The following is a 17,119-nucleotide window of genomic DNA, read 5'->3' as shown; positions in this document are numbered from 1 at the left end:
AAGTTCAGGAGGAGACACAGGTAACATTTTCATCTGCCATTCGATAGTGCCCTTGAAGATGATCCCGTTGACTTTTTACTGGCCCAGTTGGGTGCTGAGGGTTAATGTCGCTCGTGCAGTGACGGCAGACTTGTTGGGTTCAGGGCCAGGGAGCATTTTTTTTGTGGTTTGATATCTCGCAACTGAATGTCAGGACCTATATTTTCAGTCGACAAAGCCCCCACCTGGTGTGTCTCGTGGCGGGTCCTTGTTTAAAGTTCGAAAACCGGTCAACACACATCACGCAAGGTAACACGCTGACTCAGTGGTCATAACAATGTTTTCCCCTCTCAAGAGTCAAGATCATATTTATGTACTTGTTTCAAGAGCCAAGGGTCAAGATCATATTTATATTATTAGACATACATAAATTAGGACCTATATTCAGTTTTGGTGGAAGCTCCCGCATGTTGAAAAAAAACCACTGCGTGACATATGCGATTTGATCGTGTAATAATCTCCAGGCTGGGTTTCTCTTTGGTCAATAAATGAAAGCCGGAAGACGGGCGCGGTCGTTCGTCGAGAAACGTTTCTGATATGCGCCTTTGGAAATCGTATTACTGTCAAGGACTACACGCAACATACGTGTGCATTGTGACCAGTATAGGTCCAATTGCTACTTTTGTTTGTAATTCAATTAAAAACGAGGCAGGACGTTCTTTTACCATAAATTATTGACTAACAGCCACAGCAAATGTTCCTTTCTCTTAGCGTAAGCCTAACAAGAGAGTCGTTCCAAAGCCAAGGATCTCACTGATATCATGTTTCTGTGCTGATTTATAAAACCAATGGCGATAGCTTTTTCGTTCTGTTTAATACTGCAACACGCGATGGGCAAACGAGGTCTCGCGTGGGTCATCATACACTTGATTCCTTTTGAAATCAAATAAACAATACGCGCTTATTATCGTGTGAATGTGTCACAGACCTGTAGAAGTTTAAACTCCTGATACTTGTTTCTAAATAATGCAGTGTCTAAACTCATTGTAGTACATGTATGAACTCTGTAGAGTAACAGACACTTTTTCAACAGGTCACTTGTACATTTTGTAGCTTTCTTTAGCTGTTCCGAGGTTGTGTCATATACGAAAGTTACGCGCTCGCAGCTTCAACCGAACCAAAAGCTATATGACGTCAATTTGGAATTGTCAATTTGTTGAAGCTCCTCTCTCTGTTGTTCGAGCGTGGAAATTGGTCAATCCTCATGTTTTTCCTCCCACTATCAGTGCCCGCGCTCAAGTGTCCATTTCCCGGATGTATCGCCAGAAACATTGTTTTCCGTATTGGAAACCTCGCGCTCTGGCGACGCGTGTTAGGTGCGTTCGCCTCGCGATGACACCCACGCGCGCGCGATGGGCACTTAGTTTCACACTGCACTGTACCCAGAATGCAAACAAAGCTCCGTTTGACAACACTTATCCTTCTTCCACTAGTGTGTGGGTCGAGAGCTTTGACCGCCTGACGTCTTATTACGCTTCAAACAGGACATCTTTTCGGTATTTGCAAGGTCGATGACAACCTCCTCTCTCCCTGGTTGAGGTCATATTAACAAGCCAAAGCCGTTTGTTATATCATCGTGTTAATTTACCGTGCGTCTTTCGTCGTGATTACTGGTGAAAACGTCAAGGGGCTCATTCAGTTCGTGACGTCAGTTCCGTATGGTTGTCTGATTTTTCCTACGTATATCATAAGTTTGCCGCGGTGATAGGCCTACACTTACACCCGCTTCTCATCAACAATTTTACGAGGATTACTACTATGAACAAACAGTATTTGAGAGCAAAACAAACGTGTCGTCAATTCAAACAACACCTCAATCTATTAATTTTCATTCTAGCGTAGCCAAGCAGGTCTAGGCCTATCTGTTTTGATGCAAACATAAACTGATTATTATGCTTCAAAGACTTTCGATATCGACAAATCTAAACACCCAGATGAACATCATAATGAAGCCGAGAGTCTAAGAGACAAAATGCTCCTTTTTCCAGACGTCATGTTTTGGGTACAGACACAGGGGAGACAATTTATCAACGGAGCAATCTCATAGTCGACCATGCTACAACACAAATTGCGCACACCCCATAACAGAAAAAAACCCAGTCAGATCCAAATTTGTGCCGCTTTTTATCCGAATCGACATCACATAGACGATTACATACACGAGCCTCCTCGCCAGGATTCATGAGGTCTCCCCCCCCTTGAAATTAAGACCCCTTGGAACATTGGCCTACCAGTAGATCATTAGTGGGAGAGACAGAAAAAGGGGTAAAGAGGAGGGTAAAAAAAAGGAGAAAAACACCGCGGGCTCCGTTTCATATCTCGGCGATTTACTGCCTTGGTCGCTGTATACAGCAGTGATTGCAGAGTTCTGTATAGGTTACGGGTTATCCTGCAATTTCTCGCGTGGCTTTATGTATGGGAAGATTCAGGGAAGATTGTGATGCCAGGAGCGATGGGGCATCATGGATGGAAACTTTAAAGGTGAAATTAACCTTCATTGAAACTCTTCCATACGTCCTCGCCAATCTCGGAAATCGTCCATTTCGTAAAGTGAAAATAATGTGAAATGCCAAACGTAAATCGTTGTAATTCAGTGCCGCTTATTTGATAAACGGTTCTGCGCTCACCTAATCAAGAGAGCTCCCCAGAGAGACGTAAAAATAGAGTAAAATGTGTTTAGCGACATTAGCTTGCTAGAAAATGTAGCTGGTGAGCAAACCTGACTTGACAGTTCCATTAACAATGCAAACTCATGTTCAGTCGATCACATGTATTAGTTTCCTTCCTTACTGTAGGTTACATTTCTGGTGTCATTATAGACCATGTAGCCTATAATATTTGTTTTCAAAATGATATGCTGTGGTATCGTGCTGCCATCTTTCAGCAAATGCTTCTCTTCTGTACTGCTTGTGTATCTCTCGAAATATGACTGGCTTAAAATGTCGGCTTAAAATGTTGTTTAATGTGGCCAAATAGCATGCAAAAGATGCTTTAATGAAGTCTGAAACGCCATAGCGTACACCATTATGTGGATGTCGTTTGGGAGAAAAACAATTCGCGGCCCGGCGGACATCAGGGCACATGGTCTATACATTGTATACGTTTTTGTGTTTGGTAGGCTTATACCTCATAGTTTCTGCAAAGCCCAATAACCTTTCAACTTGAAGTTTTATAAAATTCGTGAGCTGTATCCTGTCTGCGAGGTACGTACCTCGTGATTTCAAACCGGCATCAGTGTCTTTCTGTTAGCCTCTTGCTACACCAAATTGTACCTTCTTCCACTGTTTTGATTGCTTTTCATCATTTTTTTTGCAGGAAAAAAAACAGTGTGAAATGCATTCAGGGATTTCAACGGTAATATTTCACGAAATCCCAAGTGCAATTTATCTTGATTTTGTTGATCTCGAGGGACAACGCCCCAAAACAGTTTCCAAACGAACTGGGTGTTAGATTACGAAACCTTTTTTTTCTTCCAAAAAGAACCCCAACAGTTTGCTCCCGTTTATGGTGCAGCTCGCTCTTTTTTAATTTCCCAGAAAGCTCGGTCTACGATCTCGAGTCATCATTTCTGTAATAATAATAATAACAACCGAGGAACCCTGGAATTGTCAGGACCTATGCGCCAGCACTACCAAGGCAGTGGCCGCGCATACGAAGAAAATCGTTAAAAAACCGAGCGCAGTGGATCCATAATATTGGGCCCCAAATCCCTAATCGTCCGTTCACCCAGAAATGTCGTATTATGCGCTTTTTTTTCCTTCTCTTTCTTCTACCATCATGCAGTATCGGTAATGTTTGTACAAGTTTCTCTTTGGGAGATGATTTTTCCCTTTCTCATCAGTTCTCACATGCGAAGGAATGGTTAGAGGAAGCAGACCAATTTCAAAAGTAGACGAGCGTGATTGAAAAAGGGCTTTCCCTTTTTTTTTAAAGGTTATGTAAAATGTCTTTGATTGAATGTTGAGGTCGTTCACTGCACGTACAAATTTCATATCTCCGATGAGATGCACAATCACAAGAACAAAGTTTATCGATTTTCGAATCACCTTGCTGGAGTAAAGAAAATATTCTTCTTTTAACTCTAATGTCCCTCTTTTGGTAAATGAATACTACGAAGCGAAGGACTTCTGTTTATCGCAAGGATGCTTCAGAGTTAAGTGTGACTATTTCAGTCAAAAACTCATTATTTTCTGTCAGTGAAGTTGTAATTGACAACATGGTGTTGGAAATAACACAACCATGTAACTGCTTAAATACCTGCGTTCTCATTTAGATCGATCAATAGGAATATTGTAGTTCACTGACCACCTGTCTATTTCGGTTTAAGCCTAACGCCGCCATCTTGGTCGTGTTCCTTGAAGCCGTGCAGCAGTCACCAGTGACCAAACAATATTGGGCAAAGGCACCAAGTTGGTTTGTATGTTGCGTGCTTGTTATAAGGAACGTTTTTGGAGTCAAGTGCTGTGCTTAATTTGGCTTTCGACGGAAGGCCAGACACTGGTGACGTCTACGGGATGCAAAACCACAAATCTCAATTTGATTGATGCAGTTAACTTGGTACCAGCTGTGAAGAGTTCCCGAAACTGAAACACAAACCACAAATTGATGTATATGGCGACAATACACTCAGGGAAAAACCAACAATTTAGACCAACCGCAAAATTTCAAGATACACATGGGGTACATATTAACTGCCGTGTTTTGAGGCGTCTTTCTCGGTATCAGTCGAAATTTAATGCGAAAGCTACGTTTGGACTTTAAAGGGCGTTACGGCCTTAAATCCTCGATATTTTTTATGTTTTGGATTGTTTATTATCCAATTTCAAAGGTCTGGTTGAAAGGAAACTAACCTATAGAAAAGACGAGAAAACCCAGTTGTTTACATCGGACGCGGCGGACATTTTGTGGCATTCGCATACGTATTTCAAACCGTGTCCATTCAATGTTCGGTACTTGTGTGTGTGACTCATAATACACACAGCACCAATACACAAAGTAGTTTCTCGTACGTCCGCAGAATGCGATGCACTGTGGCAGGGATTCACAACTAGCACTCAACAGCTCGATTTTTGAGAGTCAAAATACGTTCACGCATGGTTCTCGCAAGAATAACACAAAACGCCCAGTTTTTAGACGCCCTTTCCAATTAACATAATTTCGTTTAAAACGCGTTTTGTAGTTCAATTGGGGGCATTCCAGGACGTAATGTCCCAGTAAGGATGTAAAAATTCCTCTAAATAACTTCATGGAAAACCAAATGGTTGCCAAGATTTTGGAATTTCAAATGCCAACATCATCGAATCTCTTAACTCGATATCAACTGCAACCGGAAAAGCCTGTGTTTTTGTTCTGATTTTTTTTTAGGTTGTTGTTTCTCTTCTTCGTATTCTTCTATACCAAATTAAATAGACTTTGACCACGTTTCATTAAACATTTTTTTCGTGCGACGATTGCGTCATTAATGATTGTTTCATTTTTTTCGGGGGCAGGGTGAGTCGTTTTAGAAATATTTCAACAAACATGCATATGTTTGCACTTTAGTTGAATTTAAAAAAAAACACCTAGACCCAGGCTTACCCAGCTATACGATGAGCCCCAGAACGGTTCAAGCTTTTCCCCAGAAAAACCAGGGCAGCCGATTCTCGCAGTGCTTGTCTGTTATTATTAGAAATCGCTCCGTTTCGAGTCGATAGGTCGCACCGTAAAAACGGATGTTGCCTACGGCTATCGGCACGGGGATCCACCCCGCTCAAACGCTTGTTTTATTGCGAGATTATGCTTGTATATTATTGCCTGCTATCGCGCAACGCGGAACTATACGGGCACCTTTTTTTCCCCCGTGCGAGTCAAGTTATCGAACTACTCGCGCGCGCGCCGTGATTTCTGACAATTTGTCGGCACAGGATAAAACCCTGGTGAGGTATACCCTGGGTGTGGGTAAGCAACGGGATACATTTAATTAACCCGGAGGATATTGCAATGAAGACTCCAACGCTGACCTGGATGGTACCTCGATCTCATAATAATACCAAATCACGATATAAGTTAACATCAGATTTCGTGGTGTTGTGTACTAATCCTGTTATGTTATTTGAAAAAAGAAGTACAATTAGAGTTATGATAGCCAGCTTTCTAACTGAAACGTTTTGTAGGCCCTGCACAAGTTTTTGTTTTCAGATATAGCTAGTAGTAGTACTTCTTTCATTAACACTCCCTACTGAGTTTTACTAAGAACAGTACCAAGTCCGCCAAAATCCATCACTGACCCTGCTTCACATAATGCTAAGAACCAAATCTGCCGAAATCCACCACAAAGAAAGACCACCACTGCTATAGGTGGATTTTGATGGACTTGGTATGCTTGCATGCCAAAATCTCCCAAATGGAAGATGGGTTTTGACGGTGTTGGGAAGGCTAGGGTAAAGACGTCATATCTTTAGAACGAACCCTGCGCAGACACTGGTCATTGAAATCGTTAAGGTGGTGGTTTCTCATGTGTTAAGTTTTTTGGATTCGTTTCTCAATCCGGTTGAAGGCCTACATCAAATTTGGCAAGAGATGAAGAGGACAAACCTTGTTTTCCGTGAAAAAATTATAATTTGAAATTTGTGACTTCGTTTATTTTGTCATTTTGAAGCAACAATATTGTTGTTATATCCAAAATGGCGGCTCTACAGTCAACGATTCACACTCTGAAATAAATATATATAGGCCTATTCTAATACTGACAACTGACTCTTTAGTTCTTGCTACGAAGTGAGAAGATGCCACAGAGAACATCACACCAATCTTTTTTTATCTCGGACTAGATACCCGTTCTATTCACCGCAGACTTTTCGGTCAATTATTCGACTTCAAACTAATACTTTGACAGTTTTTGTTGCTGCACCCAATAGGTCCCGAATGCCAAATAAAGTTAGATTTTTTCCAAGTCTGACTGCAGTTTTAAAAGTTCTATCCTGGTTCTGTGGTCTGTTCAAATCCTGATATACACCGTGCGAAAACAAAATTCATTGTAAACAATCTGTATTACATCCTGTAAAACAAAAAAAAACCCTGGTTTGATTTCTTAGTCTGCGAATTTTAACGACACCAAAGGGAAATGTCAAGAGCTGACATTCGGGTTTTTATGTTCGGTGTCGCGACCATTTTGCCCAGTGCAACCAAGATCCTGTCGACTCGCAGGCCCCAACGGATCTTGTGTATCCCATAAATGAAACGTGCTAAGTGCGGCATAATAATGCTGCCGTTTTCTTTGTGATTGTTGTCCATTGTGCACTACATGCAAGTTCCAACTCTGTAGCCGAGGGACATACAACTTGAAGTCAAGGTTAATATACGGCTAAACTTCTTACGATTCGCGGTTGAAATGCAATATTGTCATCGGATACTTCATATAGACTACGCCATATTTTTACTGACATACCATGTTACACGGAAGACATGGGTGGAATGTTTCGGCAAGTGGTCCCTTTTCTTGATTAAAGTTCCTTGGTATGTAAATTTATTGTGCTGCATGTACATTTCGACCGCATACGCGACTATTGACAACCACTTTAGTTTTTGTCAGTCTTGCAAATCAAATCCACCACTAGATTATAGATATGGCTTTGACAGTCACATTGGTCAAACCCAGCTGTTTCCCCTACCAAACAAAAGGAAAAATAAAAGCAAACAAACGAAGTGACAAGTGAACATTTATGATATACAAATGACAATAATGTTGTCAATTAAAATCCAAAACTGTCAGTTCCCCGCGAGAACAGTTTATCCGAAACACCGGCCCGTATTATGTTCACTCGTTTATGTCCGCCAATTTTAGGCATTTTTCGAAGAAGAATCGCTATAGTTTGAAACTGGCCCTCTTTTATTGTGTAGCTTCAATTTGACGACTGATTTCGTAAAACGATGATGAGTTGAAATTCAATATTTGGCGCCCTCAGGTGACAACGATGTGCCAGACGAGGCAACAGGGCTGACGAAAGAACAGAAGGACCAGATCAAGAAATCATGGGATGTCGTCTGCACCATCAAGACCAAGTTCGGAGTGGAACTGTTTGCAAAGTGAGTATTTAATTCCGCAATTTCAATTACGCCCAATGCAGCCTATATAACTCGCTCGTCTCCCAGAGCCCTATCAAAGGGCGCCCCCTACCGCTGACCCCTTTCACCAGTTTCGTAAATCGCAAAGCATTGTGGGTAGTTCAGTTGTCATAAACAGTGCACGCCCTTTTTCACTACCGTTGTCATATGAAAATCGGACTCGTATGAAAATCGGACTCTTTTCCCCTTTTATTGGTTAAACCCTCTCACGTAACCGGTCCCTCTCCTAATTATCTATGCATGAGCATGCGCAATACCACCAATGAGTCCGTATTTCATAAAACCTAAATTCATGCTACACCGTAACTGAACTGAAGATGCACACAAAAATAACTGCAGCGGTGCAGCCACCCTACGTGAATGCGTGACAACTCGGACCGGGATGGACACCACCGTCGACGTATTAAATATAGGCTACACAGGCTTGAGTCTTAGTTTGACAACTTGAACTTGAAGCATCGTACTAAGCAGTACTGACATGGCCCCGTCATTAAAACAGCACCGTGTGTAACAACAAATCAACCATCACTCATCAGATTTGGACACAGTCTCTCTCTTTTGACATGCGGCCATTTTTTTTTGGTTCCCGCCGTATTGATCGATAGGCTCGCCGCCCCCTTTTTCCGGTTCAACTAATAGCCTATTGTTATTTTAGGCTCCACGTAGACATAAATAACAGGAACTTGCATTTACGTACGTACGCCCAATTGCCGGAATTGCGATTTCGTACTGATATCAAAATTCGAGCCTTAATTGCTGTCAGTCAATGCCAACAATGTGGCGCGCAGCGCGAGCGATTTTTAAAACCACATGCGTGCAATAATTCTGGCCCATGATGTCTTGGAGTCCCCGCGTTCCTGCGACCCACTTTGCGTCAACTCGAATATCGGACGGTGGTCAATTTCTGACGATCAAAAGCTTCAAACTGTCGTCTGCCTATAACCTTAAAAAACAAATTGGCATGGCGCACTACACAAATTGGCAAGCTTCCGATGTGCAAGACTTGATTCGAGTCGCTATGGTCAGTGATAGATTATAGTTACGACCATGTCTTACACAATGAATCAACACTAATTCGACGTCCTTGCCCTATAAATAAAGAAAATCAGACACCCAGCTGGTTCGCCCGCTAAATTTATCAGCAGGAAATAGCTAGAGTGTCTTTTGATTTCTCTCTACTTCGGTGTCCCATAGAGCACATTCAACTCAAATTTGGAAAGGTATACTTTTTAGTAACTCATTTCAACCTATCACAATCTACGATGAAAGAACCATTTAAAACAGAAACGAACCATTTAAACAACATCCCAACCCTAACTTCCCTAAGCCCAACCCTAGCCTTAACCTAATGCTGCCTTCAACACAGAAATTGTTTTCATCGACCCTTTATGTGCACTGCAGGCGTATGTCATGTATTGCAGTTTTGGTCGTATGCCCTGTGTTAATACGAAGAGACCAATATGAGCCGAATAATGTTCCTTATAGACATTTCTATCGCAGACACGTTTTGCCAACCACGGGTTGCCAAACTGTGGAAGGTCCAACTGCAAAAATGAAGAAGAGTTATTATTGATTACATTGTTGAAACTTACAAAATTATCAACAAACGCTACAAATAATTCCTAAACATGCCTTTTTATGTACATGAGGGTGTTATGAGGACTTTTATTGGGAAAATATGAAGCCAACCACGGCTTTTATGCGCTTGCGCGGCAGCCCAAATAAAATGGCGCTCAATGTTTCCAAACAATATGTATAGTATTACGAGTTATAGTTCTGCTGAAAACCTGCCAAAGACGGTATAGATACTGAGTGGCATTTTTCGATGGTAACCTCTTTCTGCCCAGCATATGTTTTCCGTGCTTAGCAATTTTTGTGCCAGTACCAGCATGAACTTGAACTATGCAGTTCCGCAACGTACACAAATCTTTGCGCGCATCTGATGTGCAGTTGTACGCAAGCGGTGTGCTAATATAATACTACGACTGACTTTGCATACTTGTGTCCACCTAATCAATTTACGGGCTTGTACACATGCCCCGAGGCTAGTAGCCAGCAAGTCAGAATGGACAAAAACTTTACCCAACAAAAGAATTGTTGCACTTTTCCTTTTTACTTCAGGGACACTGCTGGTCTGCAGGAGGCCTTATTGCAAAGGCAAAAAAAAAAGGACATGCCTTCCTGTACCCCCTGTGGGAACGCAAACATTTCTGTTGAAAATAATTGCCAATTTAGAGTTGATGGTGGAGCAGCCTGATCAACAGGGCTATTCTTGACGGCAAGTGGCAAAGGCATCACACACACATCCTGAAAAATCATCACGAATCCAAGTCTGTCTTGAAAATAGATTCTCCACATCGTATGTTCATTTTGGTTCCTTCTTCCTTTGCCCGCCCATTTTCAATCTCGTTCATTGTACGATATTTTCTCCAACTCAACATAACCGTCCTTTTATTATGGTGTCCTCGGGGAGAAATCAGGGGCTGGAATGATCTGTGGTGGGGAAATAGATCATCTAGGGACACTTGTGGGAGTCGGAATTTCATTAAGTTTATACGAAGGACAAAATATTTCAAATTTCTTGGAGCTTTCGAGACTGCGAGTCGAGACACGAGAAAGAATTGGATTTACTTAAGCACAGGATGCTTGAGAAAGAGCATCTCTGATAAAGTGCTCCTGCGGATTGATCTGAAATGTAAAATCACAAATATTCAAGGGCCTGATGTATCGATCAGGGAAAGACTGTTGCTTTGAGAACGATGTTGGCCCTCGAATTTATGCGAAAGAATAGATTGACTTGAACACTGGTTTCAAGTCGAAATGTCGTCAGGGCACAGAGGACCTTCTATGATTTCACCGACTTTAACTTAAATTTTCCTGAGATTTTATTAATGAGGAGTAGGCCTAAAGGGAAAGTGAAGAGACTCATTTTTGTCATGTGACATCCGAGCCCTGCACAATTGTCTTTGCTTTAAGCACGGTCATGCCCTATATAAGATTGCTTACCAAAATTTCTTTTGGCCATACTGCTAATTTAGAAAAGACCAGACTAAAATAAAATAAACTTCAAGATAATGAGATACAAACAATGATAATGAAATAGAAAAAAAACCCTTGTCGGTACCCAACTCCGGAAAGTCTATACTCGTACTATGTACAACAAAATGTAATACGACGCCCTTTGTGTATGTATATAATTATCATAGAGCACGCTGAGATGACCCGTTGAATTTTGGGTGTGACCCCCTCCCCCAAGTTTCAGGTAACGGAACGGGCCTGCTGATTTTTTTTTTTTTCAACTGACAGGTTTTTCGAAAGGCACCCAGCCGCTCAGCAGCACTTTGCCCAGCTCAAAGACATGACGGACTTGGAGGTCCTCAAGAAGAGCTCCAAGATGCGCGCCCACGGCTACCGGGTGGTGTCCGCCTTTTGCTCCCTGGTCGAGAACCTAGACACGCCTGATATCTTCATTGAGCTCCTCACGAACACGGGCTACTCACACAGCCTCCGGACTGTGCCTCACCACTTCTTCGAGGTGGGTTTATATCAAACTTGTAGAAGCAAGTTCGGGCAAGGACTATGGCTAACCACAGTTCGACTGACTTCACTCGAACGCAGGACGGTTGAACTACTCTAGTCGACTATTTGAAACCGGACTGCGAGGTTGGTTGCAACTTGCATCGCTGGTTACCAATAGCCGCGCGCATTCATAACGTACAGCAGGGAGCCAGGACCCAGAAGTTTTGTGATGATAGTTTGACCAGCGTTTGACTTGAGACGTTCACACGATCTAATTAGTGCGCAGGCGCAAGTTATACGTCACAAATCAACTACAAGTCGACTAATGGTCCTTGCCCGAACTTGCTTTCCAGCTATATACACGCAATATTTTTAACGCGCCCTCAAGAGATAAATTGTGCATATTCTAGGAAAGGTCAGAATCGCACGCCGATTTTTCTCGAATGTACTAATTTGGCGAACAAATTACAGGCCATTTTCAGGGGCACCGTACCTGAGCGCGACTCGCGCGAGCCCGGTACTACCTCAGAAAATGGTTGTCGCCGAATATTGGTCTATACCGTATACATCGCCCTATCAACTGGAGCCAGTGTCCGTTTATCACAATATTTTGTAATACTGGCTATCTCTTCGTGAAGGAAACGCAATCGTTGCAAAGCAAGTTGTGGGTAGCTCATTTCCTTGGGCGCATGATCGTCTTCACGGTCAAACTATGATATTGTGTACAATACAGCTCATCAACGATGGAAGGGACAATATTAAGCTCTATACCATCGTCCATTGCGTTTCTGAAGATTCTGTTCAAGGGTAATTCCAGTATATGGTTCGGCCTTTAGTCCAGGCTGCAGTGGGCCGTTACTGGGTATACCCATGGAGCTATAGCTCCATGGGTATACCAACATATAAGGGGGAGACGCGGGGCAACCATCGCAACTTCTGCCAAAGGCATGTTGCTATCTATCCAGTGCTGGCTTGCTATATGAGTGCTGTTTCTGATAGACTTTAGAAGTTTAGAGAAAGAACCTTCACATGATTTCTCGGGAGAAGGGTCTGGAACCAGACCCCCCGTAAGCCGTTTTTTGGAATCCGATGTGGCCACTGTACGTAACGTTATTTTTTGGAGAAAATGTGATCATGTAGTCTGTAAATGTGTATAGGTTAATAATAGGTTACATTCTGTCATATTGAAAAGACATCACACCCTGCCAAAAAAAGTGCATCGTGTGGCCATGAACTAATAATTGGATTCGCCGCCCACTTTTTTTAAGAGGTGACTGGTTTCAAAGTGGCTGGTTTTCACTGAACACTATTCGCAACGGTGTAGGCTACTCTCTTCACTTGACGTATCCCAACAAAGCCAAAGGCTCAACCAAACTCTCCTCTTCGGAATATTTAAGAAAATGTTCACTATTCTCAATTGATACAAACAATGAATTGATGAGAATCTTGACACGAAAGCAATGGACTCCACGACAAGGAACTGTCACACTGATAGAGGTGACGTTCGTCTCATCATGACGTCATCACTTCCATAGTTACAGTCTCCTGGAGTGGTACCCATGAAGCACATAGCTGCTTGAATTTCGTTGTTTTATGGCTATTTTTCTGGGCAGAATTACCCGCTAAATGACAATTCATATAAAAAATCAAGCAGCCTTTCTGTTGAGACAACCCGCACGTCAATTGTGACTACATCGTAAAAGTGGATTGACCACGACGTCTTAAAACATGCGAATGGACGACTCGGTGTGGGCGCGTGTGCAGTCGTCGCGACTGGCCTTGAAATCAGTGGTACTTGAATGATTTTTTGTGGCGTCTGTTCAAACCCATCTAAATTGCTTTTCCCCTTATTTTTTTATTCCTTGATCTTTTATCATACCGCTGCGCTGGCAATGGCGTTACGCATGTGTGTTTTTGCAATTTGTATAATGATCAAAGATCGTAAAAGAGCCTGAGTTCCCCCCCCCCTTTTTTATTATGGTGCTACAGTAAATCTTTACTACGTTATAGACCACTGACCACTATAGGCCTATACTGACTGGATATCATGCACAGAATCGCAGTTTTTTCAGAGCAGTTTTTATGTAGCGTTTAAATGGGTGAATTGCTATTTAAGTACGCTGCTTTATAACATTTATTTATACTCAACAGTACACTTATTTATTATTTTTTTTACTATAGTTGTAATGGATTTTGAAACGCTAACAAATCCCTCAATAGCGACGTGACTTTCTTTTCAAAATGAAAAAAAGAATGTGCATTATGCGTGCTTTCAAAGCTCTTCAGGGTCAGAAATCACCCCAAAGATCTTAAATTAAATTACGCGGCAAATAAAGCGTAATTTCCATGAGATGAAACACTTCATTCCAGTCCATTTCGTCGGGCGATATTTCCCTAAACTCTATATAGACGGGACTTTACATACGTGCGTGCAGAAACAGAAACTACAGGCCTACAGGCCCGCGGCTGGAATCAACGGCCGCGGTGTTTCCACCTCGATGCAGTATCAACGTGATGTGCCCACAGCACCGAATTAACGGACCAGTGAAATTGTACAAGAGGGATATTATGATGACGGCTTGCAGAGAGCTAGGCCCAGGCTGAGTGTAGCCCAGTAGAAATAGATCGCTAACCCGCTGTGTTCGGCCGATTGGTACATGGTTCAAGGGCCATCGCGCCGCGTCAAAACCACTTGTGTTTGCGTTAAAGTTTAGCAACAAGTGGCAGAATCGTTTATGGTGTCCGTTATTATCCATACAGATAGATTAAAGGGAATTACGTCCCGGAATGCGCCAAGTTGGGCAACAAAACGCGTTTTAAACGAAATGATGTTAACTGGAACGAGCCTTTCAAAGTAGGATATAAACCTCCACACAACCATCCTTTAAAAACCCAATACCAGTCCAATCAACCCATATAAGTTATAAATAGAAAACAATATGTTCCACAGCAAGCCAGACGGAGTAGTGTCACCCTGTTTAGTACCAGTACCATCTTTGATCCAAGTATTCTTGATAATCCGGTATGTTAATTTGGGAGTAAATGCAAATGACTATTTTGAGTGGCATGACCAAGTTTCGAAGAAAGCGCTGCACCCCGAAGTGACAAGCAATTTGAAAACTCCCTGCTCTCGGACTTAATATATGTCTTGGTAATAAAACAACTTCAGGCAGAAAACTGTAATTTATAGTATAATAATAGACGGCAAAATAAGTTCATACAGCCCAAGGGATGGAGATACAAATTAGCGATAAACATGGGATTATCCGATGACCGCCCGAACTTACTCAAAGAATTAAGTACTTTGACTAGGAACCAGACTTCGTACGACACCGAGAATGGCATTTTTTTGCTCCGTACACAAAGACCCTTCTCTATACGCAATGCAAAAGATGGCTGGTACGAAGGAAGTCATGCACTCAAACAAGTGCATGTTTCTCTTCTGTTTTGGAGGTATATAGGCCTACTGGGAACCAGCTCATCTCACTTAGCTTTGAAGGTACGCATGCGCATTGTAGTAAATCTCGTGTGTATATTTAAAGCGCATTATAGCGCCGTATAGAGTTTGCGAACGGGGTAATTATTTTCTGAGTTTTAACGTTTGAGCCCTCACCAACATCGTTGCTGCACTCAATATATATAAACTGAATGTAGAGTTTTTAGAATGTCGAGAAAATATTGGACAAAGATGGAAATGTTTGTACATTTTCTAAGGTCTAATTCTATCACTTACCCTCGCAATAAGTAAGGGGAAAGAAGGACAGGGAACAATGGAAAGATACGAAAAAAAAATCCTTCATGATAAAATACGACAGAAATGAAAAATCCCACTTCATACATTAAACAGCCGTGTACTCATATAGCAATCATCGAACACTTTGCCAGCTGACGGTATTTTTCCGGCGGGGTGTTTGGATAAGAAGGATGGGTAAAGCCTTACCCTCCGGTTACAAATTGGACCGGCAAAATAATGTCTTTGGATTTGGGAGGGACCCCTGCACACCCCCTCCGGAATTCAAAACATTCGCTTAGACAGATTACACAAGAACTATAGCCCTTGACAAATTATTATAGGCTTACAAATCTGCTGCACTTTCAATTAAAAATTAAAGGTGCTTTTTAAGGGCAGATTGTGGTTAAAAAGAAAATCCAATAAAACCCAAACGTTATTTTACGTATACGGCTATAGTCTTCTCGAAATCACACGACTGAGGTGCATGGTCATGGACAAGTTTGTAAAAGATGCCAAACTTTACATTGAGAGCTCCATACTTCATGTCAATATGTGCATTTTTATGTCTCCGTAACAAGCTCAATCTGATCTCGGAAGCTGCGGGCAAAAGTATTCGTGTTCATGCATCATGAGTCACGTAATTGTGCCATGTTACTTCTGGAAGTAGTGTTTAGAGTTTAAAAAAAAAAATCAGGTTTTTGAACCCATGATGACCTTTGACCCCAGTTCTGGTCATGTGACATGTTGGGGCTGGGCTATTGATACTTTTGAAAAAGTTTGGTTGAATTCGATCAAAATTATGTAGGAGCAATAGACAATGTCAACGTTTGTTACTAACTAACAACACTTGATACTAACTAACGGAGAGAGATGATGATTTCTAAAAAAAAAAAAGGGTTGTAAAACTAAGTTCGGGACTCGGGGTTAAAGACCACTTTTCAGAATATGCGTGCATTTTTGTAGTTCGGGATGTTCGGAATTGTTCGGAATTGGAATGTTGCGTGCTAAAAATGCATTTAGCGGATTACTAGTCTATACGAGGCGGCGGTGTTGTGATCTTTAATTCAATCGAGGACCATTTATTTCAATTCACCGATAATGATATATCGATCAGTGGTGTATTAAAAAAAGAATTCCTGTCACAGACAAAACATGATTTAGCGTGGACTAGTTCTGCCAAGACGTATGCACTGTGCCCCCATTTTACACAAAGAAATAACACAGTTGCTGTTTTGGAGACACCTTGGACCCTTGTCGGCAATATAAATTTTCGATCGAATGCCTGCAGGCAAAATATTTTAACAGAATTCAGGCTCTAAAACAAGGGCCAGAGTTAAATTGAACAGTGTAACATTATAGTTCACGCCAATTTAGATTAGAAAGTAAATTTACCAATAACAGTTGACCTGTTTATCCCATTTTGTGAGAGAGTATAGTAGTTGACTGTACTATACATGTATTCGAGTTATTTTTTAAATTTTGTTTCACACGAGTATTTCTTTCATTTTATGTCGGAAAAAGTGTCAATACAGCCTTTTATGTGACCCATTTTAACACTGGCTTTTGAAGATAATCTATTTTTTAGGCCCACAGGCTCCAGAAATTCCTTTCCATTGACAACATTCAACAACTGCGTTACAGATTAGTCAAAACATCCATCACAAGGCTGATTTATCACCTGTCCCAAACCCATCCGAAAAGTAGGCCAAAACGGCGAATCAGCCC

At 41.7% G+C, this 17,119-nt stretch overlaps 1 protein-coding gene across 3 annotated transcripts in view; it reads left to right on the top strand.

Annotated features, from left to right (window-relative positions):
* LOC119736059 (cytoglobin-1-like) overlaps positions 1 to 17,119 on the top strand; it is a 40,901-nt gene that overhangs the window by 15,704 nt on the left and 8,078 nt on the right. For all 3 annotated transcript variants that reach the window (XM_038210068.1, XM_038210069.1, XM_038210067.1), the window contains 2 exons: positions 7,983 to 8,103; positions 11,449 to 11,677. In XM_038210068.1, coding sequence (XP_038065996.1) covers positions 7,983 to 8,103; positions 11,449 to 11,677 — 350 coding nt within the window. The remainder of the gene's footprint in view (positions 1 to 7,982; positions 8,104 to 11,448; positions 11,678 to 17,119) is intronic.

The sequence above is a fragment of the Patiria miniata genome, unplaced genomic scaffold, assembly GCF_015706575.1.
Source record: "Patiria miniata isolate m_02_andy unplaced genomic scaffold, ASM1570657v1 HiC_scaffold_29, whole genome shotgun sequence".
NCBI lineage: Eukaryota > Metazoa > Echinodermata > Asteroidea > Valvatida > Asterinidae > Patiria > Patiria miniata.
Note: the sequence above shows the minus strand (reverse complement) of the source record. Positions and strands in the feature narration are given on the sequence as shown.